This window comes from Anguilla rostrata, chromosome 13, assembly GCF_018555375.3.
Source record: "Anguilla rostrata isolate EN2019 chromosome 13, ASM1855537v3, whole genome shotgun sequence".
In the NCBI taxonomy this organism is placed as follows: Eukaryota; Metazoa; Chordata; class Actinopteri; order Anguilliformes; family Anguillidae; genus Anguilla; species Anguilla rostrata.
This window is the reverse complement of record NC_057945.1, coordinates 41449736-41473175: the sequence shown is the minus strand read 5'-3', so window position 1 is coordinate 41473175 and position 23440 is coordinate 41449736. Positions and strand designations below refer to the sequence as shown.

Here is a 23440-nt window from a genome sequence, read left to right as displayed (position 1 = left end):
TACTGCCACAGGCTGACCCCAGATCAGTCTGATCCTAATGCACTCAGCAGCTGCAGCTACTGCAGGAGTCGGGAAAATGCTCCTGGATCAGTGGTGAGATTCAGCCAGTTTCAGACTCCCACAACTACTACAACCACCGATCTGTTTACACAAACGGGTTTGGAGACAGGCAAAGCAAGGGTTAATCCTGACGAGGAGAACCGACTTTAAAAAACATTAGAAAATAAATAAAGAAATAAAATCCTCCACTTGTGAAGGATTACCCTGAGGGTTTAAGAAATTGAAACTGTTGGAGGGGAAAGCAGTTTAAATGCTCAGGAGCTCAGAGGTGATTTTCCAGAGCAGAGCAGTTACAGCCACGGCTGGCAGCTAAAGGAATACGGAACGGCCACAGGCGCTAACAACGTGCTAGCAGAGCCGCGCTCAGGAGACAGGGGAGCGCTCTGGGGTCCAAACCCATCAGGAGACAGGGACAGAGCGCTCTGGGGTCCAAACCCATCAGGAGACAGGGACAGAGCGCTCTGGGGTCCAAACCCATCAGGAGACAGGGACAGAGCGCTCTGGGGTCCAAACCCATCAGGAGACAGGGACAGAGCGCTCTGGGGTCCAAACCCATCAGGAGACAGGGACAGAGGCTCTGGGGTCCAAACCCATCAGGAGACAGGGACAGAGCGCTCTGGGGTCCAAACCCATCAGGAGACAGGGACAGAGCGCTCTAGGGTCCAAACCCATCAGGAGACAGGGGACAGGGAGCGCTCTGGGGTCCAAACCCATCAGGAGACAGGGACAGAGCGCTCTGGGGTCCAAACCCATCCAACGGGAAAGTTAGCGCTGGGCCGGCACCATCAAGCGCGGACAGAGCGCTCTGGCGTCCAAACCCCATCTCATGGAACCAAGCGCGAGGGTCCACGCCACTCAAAGCCCCGCCACATTACCGCTCGCATTCCAAACCGCCCAGCGTCTCCATGGAACCAAGCGCGAGGGCTGCCACGCCACTCACCCAGATCTCCGAGGATCCAGAGACAGGAGTGACGTGATTTTTCCGGGCGTGACCCCGTCGCGACCAGGCTGGACGCGGGCCTCAGTGAACAGAAGTTCTGAGAGGGTTTGGACCCCACACGCCTCCCAGCACACAGGCCGACCGAAACAGAGTCTGCCTGCTAACCCTTCAGAGGGTTAGGGTTAGGGTTAGGGAAGGCCATCCAGATGAATGGTGGCACAGACTGAACCTCTGGGTCTCCACGGCGACGCATTAATAACACGTGTCTGACGCGTTTTATCGAGCGGCTGCAGAGGGAACGATGGGGGGGGGGCGTGTCAGAATAAGGAATGAGCGCTCCCAGGGAAAGATAGGGAATGCAGCCCCAGGTAGGGAATGCGGGGATGCAGTTTGGGGATGCAGTTTGGGCTGCAGCCCCAGGTAGGGAATGCGGGGATGCAGTTTGGGCTGCAGCCCCAGGTAGGGAATGCGGGGATGCAGTTTGGGATGCAGCCCCAGGTAGGGAATGCGGGGATGCAGTTTGGGCTGCAGCCTCAGGTAGGGAATGCGGGGATGCAGTTTGGGCTGCAGCCCCAGGTAGGGAATGCGGGGATGCAGTTTGGGCTGCAGCCCCAGGTAGGGAATGCGGGGATGCAGTTTGGGCTGCAGTAGCCCCATTCTGCAGTATTTACCCTCTACTTCTGCAGCTTCATACCGTTACTTAACTGAGCTAATTATCTCCCCAACTGATCAGTACAACTTCAGGGCACCAAACGGCTGTATTATTTACGGGAGCAAGTGCGAGCACAAGCAGCCGCTCCCCTGGCCTGAGGATTCCGCTCCGGTGCCAGATAACGAGTCTGAACACACGCGTGTAGCACACAGCGCCAGAGAGCGCACATCCTCCTGTGTGTAAACAACAGGGCCCAAATCAGCGTAATGCGCTCTGACTGTGCGCATGCTGGGCCACGTCGCCCCACACAAACGCTGCTGTGTTTCTCAGGCCCGGAGCTGCACAGGCAAAGCCCTGCAGTGCGCAGAGCTCTGTCCTCTCTGCGCGCAGTCGGCAGTAATAACTCAGATCAGCGCGCGGTCCAGGTGCCAGAATCGTCTGTATTTCACAATAACACCAGAGGCGCAGAAAGCGGCTCAAACACAGACAGCAGAGCTCATCCCTCACACACGGACAGGAATGTCAACACACTTGTTTATATTTGTACGCGCACGTACGCATCAAAGAGCAACCAAGTACAAATCTGGTAAAAACAGCCACTAACGCGAGTAGCAGACAGGACCCACGCTTTAGCATTCAGACACTGGACCAGATCAGAGCTCCGATGGCCCAGGGGGTTATTCCACCCAGTGTGTCTATTTCAGCACCTGGTGTGTTTGATGCTGCTGGCTGTCGTCTCCCTCATTATGCACAGGACACAGCCACTCAACAATAATACTCTCTAATTAATACTATTCTCCAAAGAATAATATTCTCCCTGCTTCCTCTGCATAATAATAACATATTAAAATACTCGTCATTAGGAAAGATAACGAACACAGCCTAATTCTGAGTGCAACAGGTGCTTCAGCTGCCAGGGGTACGGAGGGAAATCAGCCTTCATCATCCTCAGAAAGGAAACGCCGTGACTGTAACCAACACACGGGAGACCACAGCCCCCAAACCCGTCTGCCACAGCCCCCAAATCTGCCTGCCACAGCCCCCAAATCTGCCTGCCACAGCCCCCAAACCCGCCTGCCACAGCCCCCAAACCCGTCTGTGAAGCCCCTCTGTCCCACAGCCCCCAAACCCGTCTGTGAAGCCTCTGTCCCACAGCCCCAAACCCGCCTGCCACAGCCCCCAAACCCGTCTGTGAAGCCCCTCTGTCCCACAGCCCCCAAACCCGTCTGCCACAGCCCCCAAACCCGTCTGTGAAGCCCCTCTGTCCCACAGCCCCCAAACCCGCCTGCCACAGCCCCAAACCCGCCTGCCACAGCCCCCAAACCCGTCTGTGAAGCCCTCTGTCCCAGCCCCCAAACCCGTCTGTGAAGCCCCTCTGTCCACAGCCCCCAAACCCGTCTGTGAAGCCCCTCTGTCCACAGCCCCCAAACCCGTCTGTGAAGCCCCCAAACCCGCCTGCCACAGCCCCCAAACCCGTCTGTGAAGCCCCTCTGTCCACAGCCCCCAAACCTGTCTGTGAAGCCCCTCTGTCCACAGCCCCCAAACCCGTCTGTGAAGCCCCTCTGTCCACAGCCCCCAAACCTGTCTGTGAAGCCCCTCTGTCCACAGCCCCCAAACCCGTCTGTGAAGCCCCTCTGTCCACAGCCCCCAAACCTGTCTGTGAAGCCCCTCTGTCCACAGCCCCCAAACCCGTCTGTGAAGCCCCTCTGTCCACAGCCCCCAAACCCGTCTGTGAAGCCCCTCTGTCCACAGCCCCAAACCTGTCTGTGAAGCCCCTCTGTCCACAGCCCCCAAACCCGTCTGTGAAGCCCCTCTGTCCACAGCCCCCAAACCCGTCTGTGAAGCCCCTCTGTCCACAGCCCCCAAACCTGTCTGTGAAGCCCCTCTGTCCACAGCCCCAAACCCGTCTGTGAAGCCCCTCTGTCCACAGCCCCCAAACCTGTCTGTGAAGCCCCTCTGTCCACAGCCCCAAACCCGTCTGTGAAGCCCCTCTGTCCACAGCCCCCAAACCTGTCTGTGAAGCCCCTCTGTCCACAGCCCCCAAACCCGTCTGTGAAGCCCCTCTGTCCACAGCCCCCAAACCTGTCTGTGAAGCCCCTCTGTCCACAGCCCCCAAACCCGTCTGTGAAGCCCCTCTGTCCACAGCCCCCAAACCTGTCTGTGAAGCCCCTCTGTCCACAGCCCCCAAACCCGTCTGTGAAGCCCCTCTGTCCACAGCCCCCAAACCCGTCTGTGAAGCCCCTCTGTCCACAGCCCCCAAACCTGTCTGTGAAGCCCCTCTGTCCACAGCCCCCAAACCCGTCTGTGAAGCCCCTCTGTCCACAGCCCCCAAACCTGTCTGTGAAGCCCCTCTGTCCACAGCCCCCAAACCTGTCTGTGAAGCCCCTCTGTCCACAGCCCCCAAACCCATCTGTGAAGCCCCTCTGTCCACAGCCCCCAAACCCGTCTGTGAAGCCCCTCTGTCCACAGCCCCCAAACCCCTCTGTGAAGCCCCTCTGTCCACAGCCCCCAAACCCGTCTGTGAAGCCCCTCTGTCCACAGCCCCCAAACCCGTCTGTGAAGCCCCTCTGTCCACAGCCCCCAAACCCGTCTGTGAAGCCCCTCTGTCCACAGCCCCCAAACCCGTCTGTGAAGCCCCTCTGTCCTGCAGCCGCGACAGACACAAGGGACAGGTACGGGGTCGCTGTGAGAGAGCTGTGCAGGTATGCAGGCGCATAGGTGCACATGTACGAAGGTAAACAGGTGCACAGGTACGCAGGTATACCAGTGTATAGGTGCGCAGGTACACAGGTACGCAGGTAAACAGGTGCACAGGCACACAGGTGCACGTCCACCTGCAGGCCCTCATGTCAGTCTGTCCTGTGAGGACTGTAAGGACCGGGGGGGGTGGGGGGGGGTTACCTTCTTGAAGAGCCGGCCCGAGTCCTCGCTGACCTGAGCGAAGCGGGGGATGATGTTGTTGAGGTAGAGGTCACTGAGCGTGGCGTGGTCCCGGCTCTCCCCCTTCACCTGAGACAGCAGCAGATTCCAGCAGTTCAGCGGGGAGAGGATCGCCTGCTCCTTCCTGTGGGGGCGGTGGAGGGGGGGAAGGGAGAGAGATATATTTATACACACTGGGTGTGTGTGTGTGTGTGTGTGTGTGTGTGTGTGAGTGTGTGCATTTGACTCCTCTCCCAGGATCTGAAGTTTAGTAACATTTCCTCCACGCTACAGCAGAGCATTGGGGGGGGGGGCATCTTTATGCTCTTATATAAACTCCTCACCAAGCTGGGCAGTTTACTGCAGGTGAGGCACCAAAGCCTCCACCTGCCACCGCTTCACCTGTTCACCAGGTCAGCGGGAACCTGAGGCCCGGCCACGCCCAGCTCAGCCCCACTGTGTGAATCTGGGAAACCAGCAATAGGGGAGAACCTGTCTTCAATCAGGGCAGACCAACAAGAGCACATCTGATGGACCCTCTCCAGCAGCTCCACCCTCTCCTGCAGCTCCACCCTCTCCCACAACTCCACCCTCTACCGCAGCTCCACCCTCTCCTGCAGCTCCGCCCTCTCCTGCTGCTCCACCCTCTACCACAGCTCCACCCTCTACCACAGCTCCACCCTCTCCCGCAGCTCCGCCCTCTCCCGCAGCTCCGCCCTCTCCCGCTGCTCCACCCTCTACCACAGCTCCACCCTCTCCCGCAGCTCCGCCCTCTCCCGCAGCTCCGCCCTCTCCCGCAGCTCCACCCTCTCCGCAGCTCCACCCTCTACCACAGCTCCACCCTCTCCCGCAGCTCCGCCCTCTCCCGCAGCTCCGCCCTCTCCCGCAGCTCCGCCCTCTCCCGCTGCTCCACCCTCTACCACAGCTCCACCCTCTCCTGCAGCTCCACCCTCTACCACAGCTCCACCCTCTCCCGCAGCTCCACCCTCTCCCGCAGCTCCGCCCTCTCCCGCAGCTCCACCCTCTCCCGCAGCTCCGCCCTCTCCCGCAGCTCCGCCCTCTCCCGCAGCTCCGCCCTCTCCTGCAGCTCCGCCCTCTCCCGCAGCTCCGCCCTCTCCCGCAGCTCCGCCCTCTCCCGCAGCTCCACCCTCTCCCGCAGCTCCACCCTCTCCTGCAGCTCCACCCTCTCCCGCAGCTCCACCCTCTTCCGCAGCTCCGCCCTCTCCTGCAGCTCCGCCCTCTCCTGCAGCTCCACCCTCTCCCGCAGCTCCACCCTCTCCTGCAGCTCCACCCTCTCCTGCAGCTCCGCCCTCTCCTGCAGCTCCACCCTCTCCTGCAGCTCCGCCCTCTCCTGCAGCTCCGCCCTCTCCTGCAGCTCCACCCTCTCCTGCAGCTCCACCCTCTCCCGCAGCTCCGCCCTCTCCCGCAGCTCCACCCTCTCCTGCAGCTCCACCCTCTCCCGCAGCTCCACCATCTCCCGCAGCTCCACCATCTCAACACACAGGAATGTTTTTTTTACTCTACTGTTTGGAAACCCAAAACCCTGGGGCTGACATTGAAGGGCCCCTTCAAGAGTCCTGCAGATGTTTCCAATGAGGGCCCCCACTGTGACAGGTACCCCAGAGGCCAGAGGTCACAGGGGGGCCCCAGGAGACACAGCGCACGTGCCGAACACACCGTGGAGTCCTCCGGCCGGTCCCTGGTCTCCGGGTGGAACCCGAGCACGCTCAGGGAACGTCTCGCAGCGGAGCTGCAACGGGCGAGGCGCGGCGCGGAACGCCATCGCAGAGGCGGGAGGGCGTGGCACAGGCCCCGAGCGATTCCAGGCAAGAGTCCCCCCACCCCCGCCCCCACCCCAACCTAAATAAATACCAGCGAGGGGTATTGCCCAACAAGGCAGAGAACGGAAGAGCAGACATGAACACGAGAAGCTTCCTGGTGAGGAAGTGACACAGCCTGGAGGCGAACCCTGAACCCTCAGTGCCCTTTGACCCCTGTGGATTCACGGCGGTCTCCCTCAGGCCCCGCCCACACTGAAGGCCCAGCCATCGCTGACGACGCCCCTCAGGCCAGATAACGGCGTCTCTGTGTGGACTGTGGGAGGAGAGCCGCCCGAACCGGCGGTCAGACCGCATAATGACCTCATCACTGCCGCGGGAGGGGGGGGGGGTCAATCCCCCACGGGCCGCCAGGGACGGGGGGGACAAACAGCCCTTCCAACGGGGGCATGTTCCGGCAGATTCCACACCGTGACATTCGGAGGCGGTGGCTGGAAAATTGCGCTCTTGTGCTGTGGTGCATTGTGGGTCGTCTCAGGCAGTGGGAGAGAGGAATGCAGAGGAAGCCATTTTAACACCAGCACTTTTATCTTTGTTTACGTTGAAACATGTCTGTAAGCACTGTTCAGACATGCTCGGAATCTACAGCTGAGATTTAGCTCTGAGATCCAGCACAATCCACTCAACCCATAATCCAGCACAATATACTCAACCCATAATCCAGCACAATATACTCAACACATAACTCCAGCACAATCCACTCAACCCAGAACTCCAGCACAATCCACTCAACCCAGAACTCCAGCACAATCCACTCAACCCAGAACTCCAGCACAATCCACTCAACCCAGAACTCCAGCACAATCCACTCAACCCAGCACAATCCACTCAACCCATAACTCCAGCACAATATCATTATCACTGGTTTGGGGTACCCTCCTCTCTGGCTGGTTTGGTGGTATGCTCGGCCCTGGCTAAAAAATAACCACAGACACAGGCCTATAAAAGAACCACAGACATAGGCCTACAGAAGAGCCACAGACAGAGGCTGGCTGATCAGGCCAGACAGCACAGACAGCAGGTCTCTCAGGGACGAGACTCAGTGTGGGACAGGACAGCCATGCTGCATTTCAGCTCAGAAGCGCGTTATATGAGCCTTTACACACGCTGGCCCCGGGGCTGTGGAGAGCGCACAGCAGGCCGCAGCATGTGACCCGGCTTCCTTCAGCTGGACGTGTTTTTCTGGCGTGTAACCATGTGGCATTGATCACCCCCCCCCCCAGAAACCCCCCAACCCCCCCATTAGAACACTTCCGTTGCTGAGACTCTGCTGAAAACAGGAAATGCAGGGGGATATCAGGTTTCCTGAGGGGCCCCCACCATGAACTCACTCTACCTGTCTGGCAAGGTCACATCCTGTTTAGACAGGATGTAGTATCCCCCCCCCCCCCTGTTCTGTTCCTTTAATGGTGGCGTCCACAGAAACACCAAAAACACAAACAGCCTGTCCTTTAAACGGAAAGGTCACCCTACGGAGCTTCCCTGCTCACTTTTATCAGATACTAGACACGGGGGAGGGGGGGGGGGCTATCACCATCTGACCAATTCTCCCCCCATTTACAGACCCACGCCACATGTGACCCCCCCCCCCCCATTTCCTCACTGACAGTCACTGGCGGGTGAGGGGGGGCAGGAGCCCAGCTGCTCCCAGCTGTCGAGAGGCAGACCCAACCCCCCCCCCCCCACCCATGGGCCTGTGCATAGCGGGCATACCAGGGGTTTGGGGTCTGGGTTCCTCGAGGGCTCAGTGCCCCCCCCGCCCCGCCCCATGCACAGCGAGGAGAGGGAGGCTGACAGCTCGCAGGCTGAAGGGGGGCGGTGGGTATCGGAGGAAAATAAAATAACTGGCATTCCTGCGTGGCCTGCGTGTGCAGCAGATGGGTCCTGATCCTAAAGCATGCGGTGTTGAGCTGATCCTAAAGCATGCGGTGTTGAGCTGATCCTAAAGCATGCGGTGTTGAGCTGATCGTAAAGCATGCGGTGTTGAGCTGATCCTAAAGCATGCGGTGTTGAGCTGATCCTAAAGCATGCGGGTGTTGAGCTGATCTAGATCGTTAGCTACAAGCATGCGGTGTTGAGCTGATCCTAAAGCATGCGGTGTTGAGCTGATCCTAAAGCATGCGGTGTTCAGCTGATCGTAAAGCATGCGGTGTTGAGCTGATCCTAAAGCATGCGGTGTTCAGCTGATCGTAAAGCATGTGGTGTTGAGCTGCTCGTAAAGCATGCGGTGTTGAGCTGATCCTAAAGCATGCGGTGTTGAGCTGATCCTAAAGCATGCGGTGTTGATCTGATCGTAAAGCATGCGGTGTTGAGCTGATCCTAAAGCATGCAGTGTTGAGCTGATCGTAAAGCATGCGGTGTTCAGCTGATCGTAAAGCATGCGGTGTTGAGCTGATCGTAAAGCATGCGGTGTTCAGCTGATCCTAAAGCATGCGGTGTTCAGCTGATCGTAAAGCATGCGGGTGTTGAGCTGCTGTAAGCATGCGGTGTGAGCGCTGAATACAACTGATCCAAGCAGTAGTTGACCTCAAGCATAGCGATAGCCAATAACCCAACTAACCAACACTACACTTACCCAACACTACTGCTAATAGCAAATAACCCAACTAACCAACACTACACTTACCCAACACTACTGCTAATAGCAAATAACCACAACCTAGCTCAACACCATGCGACCTTAACTTCATAAGGCGATCCTTGGGCTAAATAGAACATTATCTGCTGTATACTAAACCACTTGCTTACATTCCCAACACATACAAAGGTGTGTGTGTGTGAGTGTGTGTGTGTGCGCGTGTGTGGTAGAATATTCCATGAGATTCCATGATACGGCTCTGGGGAGGATGGACAGAAGGAAAACAGGCTGAAGAAGAAAAAAAGAAAAATAAATAAAAGCAGAGTGGGAAAGGGTGAGAGAGAAAACAGAGAGAGGGGACAGAGAATGAGGGGGGGCATTTTTACTCACACACCCCTCCTGTCTGAACCTTGCCCAGGGCAGGTCTGTCTAAAGCCTGGAATACCTACCACACACACACACACACACACACACAACACACACACACACAAACACACACAGCACACACACACACACACACATACACACACACACACGCACAACACACACACAGCACACACACACACTCACACACACACACACACACACACACACACACACACACACACACAACACACACAAACACACACACACACACAAACACACACAGCACACACACACACTCACACACACACACACACACAACACACACACAGCACACGCACAAACACACACAGCACACACACACACAACACAGCCCACACACACACACAACACACACACACGCACACAACACACACAGCCCACACACACACACAACATACACACACACACACACACACACACACAACACACACAGCCCACACACACCGCACACACACAACACACACAGCCACACACACAACACACACACAGCACACACACACAGCCCACACACGCACACACACACACATACACACACACAGCACACGCACACACACACACAACACACACAACAACACACACCACAACACACACACACAACACACACACACACAACACACACACCCACACACACACACACACACACACACACACACACACACAGCCCATAACCTTGAACAGAGTCAAGCTCAATTCTGCAGTAAACAAGCCGCTGCCCCCCCGGCCTGAGGCAGAGCTCATCTCTGACTGTACACAGAGAAATCTGGGGGTGAAACTGACCTTTACAATCAGCAAAACTCTTTTAGTTACGACAGTCAAAAATAACGGTTCTGAGTGGGCTCCCGACAGCCAATCAAACACCCCGCAGACGGTGAGCAGCGCGGTGCGTTTGGTAAACACTTTGGTAAAGCAGATCCAGCACTCAGACGGTGGCAGTCCTCAGAGTCTCTCTGAGCTTGTTACCGTAATGGGGGACGTTAGCCTCACGTGAAACAGGCTGAGTGTTATTTACACGAGCAGGACCCACAGAGGAGCTTTTATTCAGGGTCTGGGCTACAGGAGCCCAACCAAGCCCAGCCAATGACAGGTCCCGAGCTGAGTCAACCAATGACAGGACCCGGCCCGGACTGAGTCCAGCCAATGACAGAGCCCGGTCTGAGTCCAGCCAATGACAGGGCCTGGTCAGAGTCCAGCCAATGACACAGCTCTCCCACTGGTCAGAAGCATAGTAATAAACTACAGGTCTAGACTCCCACCATGACTACGCCCCCATGCACGAACACCCCCCCAGCACACCCCCCCCACCCCACCCACCCAGCTCAAGCTGCAGCCCAGTGTACACAATTCACCGTGTGACAAACTCAACGTGACAGTTCATCTGATAAGGGAGCAAGGTTAACGACAGGCTATCAGAAGCAGACTGCGCAGACACAGAGTTACTGCAGGTCTGACCCAGCCCAATGTTACAAGAGAAAGCTCTTCTGTCTGCACGTGAGAGCGGAGAGAAGCCAGGCGGCAGGATTTCACCCCAACGAGCTGCAGCACAAAATCCCCACCTGCCCACTCCGGCCGTCCGGCACGCAGAACCAGAACGGGCGGGGCGGATTCGGGGAGGAGCCCCACTCCAGATTAAACACACGCCTGGCTCATTTTCCCCAGGACTTCACTGGAGTTTTAAAACAACACAGTAGAGCAATTTTCGTCTTGTTTTGTCTAATGAACGCAATCAAAAGTGGAAAAGTTCAGAAGTCGCTTTGTTCCACCTCGGACAGGACGAAGAAACTGTACATCATCTGCAAAAATACTTCTTTTGACCAGCAGCACCGTGGGTAATGCCGCATGCCGCATGCCCCCCCCCCCCCCCCTTACTTGAACAGGTGGTCCTTGGCGCTGCGGGTCTTGGCCAGGAACCTCTCGGCGAGCTTCTCCAGGTTGCGGGAGTAGTCCATCTCGATCTCGCCCTTCTTGCGGAAGAAGTCCTGCAGGTCCTGCAGCAGCTGCACGCGCAGCTCGCTCTGCTGGTCCAGACACCGGAGCTGCTCCCCCAGCTGCGTCCGGATCTCTGCCAACGGGAGGGGGGGGGAGAGGCGGGTCAGGCGGGGGGCATGCGGGGGTCAGGCGGGGGTCACGCCCCACACGGCGGCTCCTGATTGGCCCGTTAAGGCTCAGCATCTCTCTCCCGTGACACACGCGTGTGAGCGTGTTCCTGCACATACTCCGTCTGCGTTTACATCACCAGCCTCAGACAGTCCAAACAGGTGCCTCTCAGGAATTATTTGAATACTTAATAATGAAGAAAAAAAATCAAACGAAACCTAAACAGAAATATAACAGCAGAGCGGGGCATCGAAGCAGACAAATTAGCTCACTGTGAACTTCAACTATTCATATGCAAAAAAAAAACATACTGTGTAACATAACATAGCATAGCATAGCATGGCATGGCTAGTGAACAGCACCAGCAGTGTAGCTAGCGAGGGGGGGGGGGTATATCAGGGGCCAGACAGCAACAACTGGGCAGAAGACAGTATGACTAAAGAAATGTAAAAAATTAAATAAAAAAACACATTTTAAAAGTTATCCACATAATTCACTCTGTATAAAATCAATACATCAGGACTTACAGCCCAAGAGCATGAGCACGTTTCTATTGGCTGATACGCGGTAGCTTTGCTCTGAGCGTGTTTCTGTACTCCACGGTGGAGGGAGGCCCTGAGCGTGTTTCTGTACTCCACGGTGGAGGGAGGCCCTGAGCGTGTTTCTGTACTCCACGGTGGAGGGAGGCCCTGAGCGTGTTTCTGTACTCCACGGTGGAGGAGGCCTGAGCGTGTTTCTGTACTCCACGGTGGAGGGAGCCCTGAGCGTGTTTCTGTACTCCACGGTGGAGGGAGGCCCTGAGCGTGTTTCTGTACTCCACGGTGGAGGGAAGCCTGAGCGTGTTTTGCTCACGGTGGAGGAAGCCTGAGCGTGTTTCTGTACTCCACGGTGGAGGGAGGCCCTGAGCGTGTTTCTGTACTCCACGGTGGAGGGAGGCCCTGAGCGTGTTTCTGTACTCCACGGTGGAGGGAGGCCCTGAGCGTGTTTCTGTACTCCACGGTGGAGGGAAGCCCTGAGCGTGTTTCTGTACTCCACGGTGGAGGGAGGCCCTGAGCGTGTTTCTGTACTCCACGGTGGAGGGAAGCCCTGAGCGTGTTTCTGTACTCCACGGTGGAGGGAAGCCCTGAGCGTGTTTCTGTGCTCCACGGTGGAGGGAAGCCCTGAGCGTGTTTCTGTGCTCCACGGTGGAGGGAGGCCCTGAGCGTGTTCTTACTCCACGGTGGAGGAGCCCTGAGCGTGTCTCTGTACTCCACGGTGGAGGGAGGCCCTAGTGTGTTTGCTCACGTGAGGGCCTGAGCGTGTTTCTGTACTCCATGGTGGAGGGAAGCCCTGAGCGTGTCTCTGTACTCCACGGTGGAGGGAGGCCCTGAGCGTGTTTCTGTACTCCACGGTGGAGGGAAGCCCTGCTAATCTGATCCTCTCTCAGCTCTTTAGAGTCTCAGGAGCAGAAAGGCAGCGTCTGCCCGGCGAGGGTTCCACCGGGGTTCCACCCGGGTTCCGTGGGGAACGTCCCGGCTGTCAGCTGACCCCAAACGAGGGTGGCGGTTTAAGCGAGGCGGCCGATTGGCCGGGAACTGCTGCTGTACTCATCAGCCTGGGACGCGCGCGAGGGAACGCACAGACGAGCTCAGCAGGAAGCCTGACCCAACGTGCCGCTGAACGCGTGTGTGATGTCCCGTATGGGGGGGGCAGAGGGGGGGGGCAGAGCTGAATTCAGGGGGAAATTCCACCTGACTAAATGGCTTTAGCAGCACACAGTCGAGATGTCCCACCAGCCAATCAGGCCGTCCTGAAGGGCTTAAACAGACCGAATATTACGTGGGAGCAGCTCGTCGCTGATACACCCCCCCCCCCACCCCCGTCCCCCCACGCCCTCCCCACCCCCCCACGCCCCCCCCCCCACGCCCCCATGCTCCCCCACGCCCCCCCCTCCCGGCACGGTCAGCGGAGACCATGAACTGAAACCAGTTCAGGACCAGAAGAAATACAGAGTTGCACAATTTTTCTAAAAATGAAAGTTGGCAGGAAATAAAAAGCAGAAGAAGGCTGGCACTCAGCTCAATGCAGGACTTGCTGTAACATGTACTTTAATAACTGTCAGATAAAGTAAACTGAACAGCCATGCCCCTCCAGACGCCAGCAGCAGTTCTGCACTTATTCCCATTGTCATTTATCAGGGTTATTAATCTGCAAAAGCAACACCCGTATCCACGGCAACGGAGCTTGAACTGTCTTTAACATTCACTTCCGGGCATGCTGGCACAACACGCCGCACTCAGGAAACGCAGCAAACTTTGGGTGCGTTACACACAACACACCGCACTCAGGAAACGCAGCTGCGTTACCACAGGCCGCCGCACCGGAGGGCTCAACAGCAACAACTCAGCCGGCCGAGCCACTGCCCTGGAATGCCTTCAGAGTGCAAAGGCCAGCATTTACAGACACGGATCCACAGACAGCACCCCGAGCACCATTTACAGACACGGATCCACAGACAGCACCCCGAGCAGCATTTACAGACACGGATCCACAGACAGCACCCCGAGCAGCATTTACAGACACGGATCCACAGACTGCACCCCGAGCAGCATTTACAGACACGGATCCACAGACAGCACCCCGAGCAGCATTTACAGACACGGATCCACAGACAGGGGCAGGGTTACAGCAGCAGTTTAAGGACAGACAGTCAGGTTGGAGGTTCGACACAGGTCGACAGAGTTTGGGGCAAGGTTTACAGACAGTCAGGGTTTGGGGCAGGGTTTACAGACAGGGTGTACAGTCAGGGTTTGGGGCAGGGTTTGGGGCAGGGTTTACAGACAGGGTTGACGGGGGTTTGGGGCGATGGCGGTAGTGGGCGTCTGTGTGGCGGGTGTACAGACGCCAGCACGCTGTGGCGTTCTCAGCGAGGACACAGACAAAAGAGCAAATCAGCTGCTGCGGTGTGCAGCGAGAACAGGAAGTCCCCACAAAGCCTTCCCACAAGACCCACGGATGTCACCAGCCCCCCCTCCACCAAAACAAAGGTCTGATGAAATCACACATGCCATCGTCCCGCACCCGATCCCGCCCTCAGAGCCCAGAGAACGCTTTGCTCGCTTAATGTCCCAGAATAACACAATCAAACAAACGGAACTAACGAGCCCCCCCCCGTCAGCATGTTCACAAACGAGCTTGTGCGTAGCGGCCTCATTACAGCACAGCTGTGTCCATTAGAGACGCACTGCCTGCCATGGGGGGGGGCACTGTGGGGGGGCAGCGTCCCAATCGCCCTGGCTCTGCCCCTGTCAGTGGAGAGGGGCCTGGGGGGGGTCAGGGAGGTGGGGTGGGGGGCCACAGGGGTGAGGGGCATCATCACGCTCCCTGACAAGGAGGAGAAATATATTTTAAATCAATTATTCACAAGCAAATAAGATTCTGCCATTTTACATTAAGAACAAACAGTAAAAAGAACAAAGAGCAGTTAAATCTACGTTCATATCAGATGAAGGCCTAACAGCCCCAAGCCTGAGGCTGATTCTCAGCTCTGTGACTCGCACCCTCTCCTCCCGCACCGACGGCCAGCAACGACGAGGACACTCCTCAGAGGGATCGCGCCTAGAGCCTCTGCAGGAGTGAGGCTCATCTCAGACACCTCCTGCAGGAGTGAGAGGCTCACTCCTCTCAGACACGCCTCCTGCAGGAGTGAGAGGCTCGCTCCTCTCAGACACGCCTCCTGCAGGAGTGAGAGGCTCGCTCCTCTCAGACACGCCTCCTGCAGGAGTGAGAGGCTCGCTCCTCTCAGACATGCACACCCTTATTTTCTGCTGGTTGGCCAATCGAGTGCATCTTTGGTACTGGAACGCAAACAAACAGCACTGCTCAAGAACTAACAAGCACATATCAAGATTTGCTTGGCACGGAGGGCAGAGTGCATGCCTGTGTGAACCTGTGTGTCTGTGTGTGTGTCTGTGTGTGTCTGTGTGTGCATGTGTGTGTTTGTGTGCGCCTGTGTGTGTCTGTGTGTGCATGTATGTGTCTGTGTGTGCATGTGTGCATGTGTGTCTGTGTGTGCATGTGTGCATGTGTGTCTGTGTGTGTTGGCATGTGTGTCTGTGTGTGTGTCTGTGAGAAGCTGTGTGTGCATGTGTGTCTTTGTGTGTGTCTGTGTGTGTCTGTGTGTGTCTGTGTGTGTCTGTGTGTGCATGTGTGTCTGTGTGTGCCTGTGTGTCTGTGTGAACCTGTGTGTGTCTGTGTGTGCATGTGTTGGCATGTGTGTCTGTGTGTGTGTCTGTGAGAAGCTGTGTGTGCCTGTGTGTCTGTGTGAACCTGTGTGTGTCTGTGTGTGCCTGCGTGTGCCTGCGTGTGTCTGTGTGTGTCTGTGTGTGTCTGTGTGTGTCTGTGTGTGCAGGTGTGTCTGTGAGAAGCTGTGTGTGCATGTGTGAACCTGTGAGTGCCTGTGTGCGCCTGTGTGTGTCTGTGCGCACACGCGGGGGGGGGGGGGAGTTACAGCTCTGAGCGGCTCTCATTGTCTTCACAATTCCATGGAAAATAAAACAAGTCAAAAAGAAAAAATATGATGCCAAAAACAGATTTAAAACACACACACACACACACACACACACACACAATGGCGGAATGATTTTCCCGGGCGGGGCTGAGTGTAACTCCCAGTGATTCCCTGCGTCATTACACAGGGTGGGAAGAGTATCTCCATTCAGCCCCACAAACAGGAAGCTGCTCTTTTCTGCAGGGCCTGATGGGAGCGAGCAGCAGGAAGTGAGAGAGGAAGCATGTGAGCATGGGGGGGGGGGCTCCCAAAACTGTAGGAGGGAAACCAGCAAAGCCCGTCCCATTCAGTAACAGGCGGGGGGCAGAAACAGGAGCAGGAGCAGAAACAGGAGCGGGAGCAGTAACAGGAACAGAACAGGCCGAGAGCAGGAGCAGAAACAGGCCGGGAGCAGGTGCAGAAACAGGCCGGGAGCAGGAGCAGAAACAGGCCGGGAGCAGGAGCAGAAACAGGCCGGGAGCAGGAGCAGAGCAGGCCGGGAGCAGGAGCAGAAACAGGCCGAGAGCAGGAGCAGAAACAGGCCGGGAGCAGAGACAGGCCAGGAGCAGGAGCAGAAACAGGCCGGGAGCAGGAGCAGAAACAGGCTGGGAGCAGGAGCAGAAGCAGGCCGGGAGCAGGAGCAGAAACAGGCCGGGACCAGGAGCAGAAGCAGGCCGGGAGCAGGAGCAGAAACAGGCCGGGAGCAGGAGCAGAAGCAGGCCGGGAGCAGGAGCAGAAACAGGCCGGGAGCAGGAGCAGAAGCAGGCCGGGAGCAGGAGCAGAAACAGGCCGGGAGCAGGAGCAGAAGCAGGCCGGGAGCAGGAGCAGAAACAGGCTGGGAGCAGAGACAGGCCAGGAGCAGGAGCAGAAATGGACCTTAAAAAAACATTTTTTTGTTTTTGTTGCTTTCTCTACAGGAATCAGAGGTCCAGGATAATCGCTGGAGGTTGAGACGGGGATATACTGAGGGGGGGCCGGGGGGGTTTGTGGGACACCCTCCATGTGAGGAGCCCCTTGCTGCTTTGGGCTCTCTCTCTGTCTGTTTCCGAATGAGATTCCTGCGTGGGGCGGACTCCGGGCTGCAGACGTGCCGGAGGTAATCCACAGCATGAGGCGCGTTCGCCAGGCAGCAGATACTGTTTCAGCAGGAGGAGCAAAACTATGGCTGGAATGGAGGAATTCCTGCCGGGATTTTCTGTCTCGTACCGCGAGCTTCCTGCTCACAGCTCTGAGTGCGACCAGCCTACCGGCACCAAGACACCAGGTCATCCCTAAAAGCAGAACATCTACCAGGAAGAAAGGGGAAGCCAATAAATAAGAAAATGTGACAGGACACCAGCAGGTCATGTGACTAGGGGGTACCAGCTGGTCATGTGACTGGAGGTACCAGCAGGTCATGTGACTGGGGGGGGGTACCAGCTGGTCATGTGACTGGGGCACCAGCAGGTCATGTGACTGGGGGGTTACGAGCTGGTCATGTGACTAGGGCACCAGCAGGTCATGTGACTGGGGGGGTACCAGCTGGTCATGTGACTAGGGCACCAGCAGAAATGGTGGTCACTGAAGAGAGATGAGCACAGGGGGATCTGCTCATCCAGGAGGCAGTGAGCGCTCAAATAATGGGAAATACAAAAGGACAGGCTCTCCCTGGGGAGCAGCAGTCAGAGCAAACACAAAGAGCAGGACAAGCGCTCACATGAGACAGGACAAGCGCTCATACATGAGACAGGACAAGCGCTCACACCAATGCGACAGGACAAGCGCTCACATGAGACAGGACAAGCGCTCACACACGAGACAGGACAGGGAGTTAGCAAAGGGCTCCTCCTCCATCTACATAATTAAAATGGCTGCCACACAAATGCTCATGTTCACGAGTGAAAATTAGGAGCAAAAGAAGAAAGGTCAACAAGCCCCACCCCCTCCCCCGCCCCTCCATTTGACAGACAGCTCCCATTATGAAATACGAGATGCAGCCACATCAGGGCTCAGAACAGGGGCTGGTCACTCCTGGGAAACACCCCCTCCCTGCTCAGCGGGGACAGTCCAGGATGCTTCCTGCTTCCCCCCGCTCTCCTGAGGGGCTAAAACAACATCTGGGGCCATTACACACTCCTCCTGACCACGCCCCTTTCACCCCTGACCCCTGACCCCCAACAGGAGAGCCGGGAAAGGTGAGGGAGTGCTCAGCATGATTCCTCCCAAAATGTAGAACAGTGTCACAGAGTGCTAACGCACTGGCTGTTTGAGTGTGTGTGTGTGTGTGTGAGTGTTTCTGTGTGTGTGTGTGTGTGTGAGTGAGTGTTTCTGTGTGTGTGTGTGTGTGAGTGTGGTCTGTGTGTGTGTGTGTGTGTGTGTGTTAGCAGGCTGGGTTGGGACTCTGTTGTGCTGCCAGCGGTTGTGTGATCTGGCCTCTCCCAGCACAGCGGGTGGGTCTGGGTCTGGAAGGCGTTTCCACGGTAGCCTGCTCAGGGACACAGTCTGATTCTCTGCGCTACTGAACCTGACCCTGCAGGACCTGTCCCTGGCCTCACATCACAGCGCCTCACATCACAGCGCCTCACAACACAGCGCCTCACATCACAGCGCCTCACAACACAGCGCCTCACATCACAGCGCCTCACAACTTCACCTCCAAAGCAGCAGGGTGCGCCGAAGAGCTGCCAAGGTCTTCCTCTGCAGCGCAGCACCCCAAATCTGCCCCCTTTACCCACACACCCAACGCCCACAACATCTGCCCCCTTTCCACACACACCCAATCTGCCTTGCCCACAACACCCAAATCTGCCCCCTTTGCCCACACACCCCAATCTGCCCTTTACACACACACCCCAAATCTGCCCCCTTTACCCACACACACCCCAAATCTGCCCCCTTTGCCCACACACACCCCAAATCTGCCCCCTTTACCCACACACCCAAATCTGCCCCTTTGCCCACACACACCCCAAATCTGCCCCCTTTGCCCACATGTGCCCCAATCTGCCCGTACCCACACACACCCCAAATCGCCCTTTACCCACACACACCCCAAATCTGCCCTTGCCCACACACCCCAAATCTGCCCTTTGCACATCCCAACACTCACACTCACACCACACACACACCATCACACACACACAGACACACACACCCTCACAGACACCACACACACACACACACACACACGCGTCACAGACACACACACACACGCGTCACAGACACACACACACACACACACACACACACTCACAGACACACACACACAACACAACACACCACAACACACCACAGACACAGACATACACACACACACACACAGACACAGACACACACGCACACACACACAACCACTCACAGACACACACACACACACACACACACACAACACCACACAACACACACACGCACAGACACGACACACCACTCACAGACACACACACACCACATACAGGACACACACACACAACACCACAAACACACAGGAGACACAATACACACAGACACACACGCGCGACACACACACACTCAAGACACACAGACACACACACACCAGCACACACACCACAGACACACACACACACACACAGACACACACACACAGGCCTGCTTAACTCCTCTAAAAGGCTGAGAGCATGGGGTAGTAACAGTAGTTTACTGCACTTGAGAAACGGTGCGCTGACCCGTCTGGTCCAGAGTGACCGGAAGTGACTCGCTGACACCGCAGTCCGGACAAAAACACCCTCCTGAGGACCGCTAACCCGCCATGCTGGCACACCGCGCGGCCACACGGGAGTGCGGAGTTCATCCACAGACCACGGCCTTCACCACTGTTTGTTTTCACCCCCCCCCCCCAAACAAACAGCGATGAGCTCTCAATAACAGGAGCCCAACGCTCACCGCAGAGTCTTTACCTGCAGACCACTCAGCCAAAACAAGCAAGAGCTGGGCTCAGCAACGTCCACACAACCCACTACCCTTACACCCCAAAACACACACAACCCACTACCCTTTACACCCCAAAAACACACAACCCACTAACCCTTACACCCGCAAAAACACACAACCCTCTAACCCTTACCCCCCAAAAACACACAACCCACTACCCTTTACACCCCAAAAACACACAACCCACTAACCCTTACACCCCAAAACACACAAACCACTAACCCTTACACCCCAAAACACACACAACCCACTAACCCTTACACCCCAAAACACACACAACCCACTACCCTTTACACCCCAAAAACACACAACCCACTAACCCTTACACTCCAAAAACACACAACCCACTAACCCTTACACCCCAAAAACACACACAACCCACTACCCCTACACCCCAAAACACACACAACCCACTAACCCTTACACTCCAAAAAACACACAACCCACTAACCCTTACACCCCAAAACACACAAACCACTAACCCTTACACCCCAAAAACACACAACCCCTAACCTTACACCCCAAAACACACACAACCCACTAACCCTTACACCCCAAAAACACACAACCCACTAACCCTTACACCCCAAAAACACACAACCCACTAACCCTTACACCCCAAAAACACACAACCCACTAACCCACTAACCCTTACACCCCAAAAAACACATAACCCACTAGCCCTTACACCCGCAAAAACACACAACCCACTAACCCTTACACCCCAAAAAACACACAACCCACTAACCCTTACACCCCAAAACACACAAACCACTAACCCACTAACGTTACACCCCAAAAACACACACCCACTAACCCTTACACCCCAAAAACACACAACCCACTAACCCTTCACCCCAAAACACGCAACCCCTAACCTTACACCCCAAAACACACAACCCACTAACCCTTACACCCCAAAAACACATAACCCACTAACCCTTACACCCCAAAACACACACAACCCACTACCCTTACACCCCAAAACACACAACCCACTAACCCTTACACCCCAAAACACACACAACCCACTAGGCCTTACACCCGCAAAAACACACAACCCTCTAACCCTTACCCCCCAAAAAACACGCAACCCACTAATCCTTACACCCCCAAAAACACACAAACCACTACCCTTCACTTGCCAAAAAACATGCAAACTTCTAACCTTTACTCAGCGAGACACACACAAGGTACCATCCTGCACAGAGGTCTTCACTAACAGTCTTTCTAATGGAGGAAATGTCATTGGGCATAGAGCAGTTATACCCTTATAAGGTCAATTTTGAATCCATCAGGACTCCATCTGACCTCTGACCTGTTCAGGGGGAGGAGCCTCTGTATGATTAAGAAGAGGGATATTAGAAGTGACAGAAAGCCTCATCCATCTGTAGTGCCCCCCCCCCCCCACAGGAAACTAATGCACTCGCTGATTCAGTCGAGGGACAGACGGGTACAAACACACAGGAGCCTTGGAGATCTCTCAAATCAATTACAGAGCCCTCCCCCCTCAAAAAAAGGATGAGACACCCCCACCCGCACTCAGTCCCTCCAGATGGGGGCCGTCTGCCCCCTCGCACGACAGCCCCAAACCCAATCAGGCAGTGATCCTGCGCACACACACGCACACACACGCACACACAGACACACGCACATGCACAGATACTCACTCACACACACACCCACAGACACAGACAGACACACACATACTCACACTCCACAACGCACACACGACACACGCACTGCACAGATACTCCTCACACACACACCCACAGACACAGACAGACACACACATACACTCACACACACGCACACACAGACACACGCACATGCACAGATACTCACTCACACACACACCCACAGACACAGACAGACACACACATACTCACACTCACACACACGCACACACAGACACACGCACATGCACAGATACTCACTCACACACACACCCACAGACACAGACAGACACACACATACTCACACTCACACACACGCACACACAGACACACGCACATGCACAGATACTCACTCACACACACACCCACAGACACACACATACTCACACTCACACACACGCACACACAGACACACGCACATGCACAGATACTCACTCACACACACACCACAGACACAGACAGACACACACATACTCACACTCACAGACACACACACACAGACACACGCACAGATACTCACTCACACACACACCCACAGACACAGCAGATACAGACATACTCACACTCACACACACACACACAACAGACACACGACATGCACAGATACTCACTCACACACACACCCACACCAACATACCACACTACACACACACACAGACACTCAGATACTCACACACTATCACATCACAGACCACACACACACCGCTATATCAAAGTACATCACTACACAACACACCTACATACTCACATAAAACAACCACAACACAACTCGTACAGATTCAATAGCATCATACAGCAACACACACCTCTATAAATACCATCAACACACCACTCTATATCAATACATCATACACAACACACTCTATATCAATACATCATACACAACACACTCTATATCAATACATCATACACAACACACTCTATATCCATACATCATACACAACACACTATATCAATACATCATACACAACACACTTTATATCAATACATCATACACAACACACTCTACATCATACACAACACACTGCACACTCTATATCAATACATCATACACAACACACTCTACATCATACACAACACACTACACACTACACAGTACACAAATATCTGCCGGTCCGGAGCAGACAGGAAACTCCCCCCCCCCCCCCCCAACCCAGCGCTGTGAGAGCACAGTGCCATCTGTAGAGCAGTCTGCCACCGCCTCACTTCCTGTGTTATTACTGTCCCGGGGCCTGATCCGGCAGGGCGGAGCATGCCAGCTGGTACGCCCAGGATGGGGGGGGGGGATTACAGCCCCCCCTCAGAGGCCAGACAAACAGGGGCGTCCAGGTACCAGGTGGCAGCAGCAGGGAAGTGCACAAAACAAACAGCCCCCCACCCCCATGCCTTCCCATGATGCCCCCTTCACAGCAGCCTTTAAAAGCTGATTGGCTGATTGACAGTCAGCAGAGCAGGCTTTAAAAGCTGATTGGTTGTCAGAAGAAGCATCTGAATCTCACATGGAGAAGCTGAGGCCCCTCTAAACCACGGCAAAGAGTCAAACCAACAGAGTTGCAGCGTCTACCAGTGCTACCTGTGCAGCGTCTACCTGTGCTACCTGCGCAGCGTCCACCTGTGCAGGCACAACCTGTGCAGCGTCTATGCCATAGGGAAGGGGCGGGGCCACAGAGAGTCACATGCTGCTGCATCGCTGGCATTCCTGCACTCAGCCCCCCCCCCCCGCGTCTCCCCTTTCATTATCACAAGTTTGTCATTTCAGCGTGGGGGGGTGGGGGTGGTAGAGCAGAGGAGGAGCGTGCGGTCAGGCGGTAACAGTGAGCAGA

The 23440-nt window shown here is 55.8% G+C and overlaps 1 protein-coding gene across 2 annotated transcripts in view; it reads right to left on the bottom strand.

Moving 5' to 3' along the window:
• Positions 1–23440, bottom strand: part of srgap2 (SLIT-ROBO Rho GTPase activating protein 2) — an 81261-nt gene that overhangs the window by 28459 nt on the left and 29362 nt on the right. For both annotated transcript variants that reach the window (XM_064304423.1, XM_064304424.1), the window contains exons 3-4: positions 11259–11451; positions 4554–4716 (exon numbers count right to left, since the gene is read on the bottom strand). In XM_064304423.1, coding sequence (XP_064160493.1) covers positions 4554–4716; positions 11259–11451 — 356 coding nt within the window. The remainder of the gene's footprint in view (positions 1–4553; positions 4717–11258; positions 11452–23440) is intronic.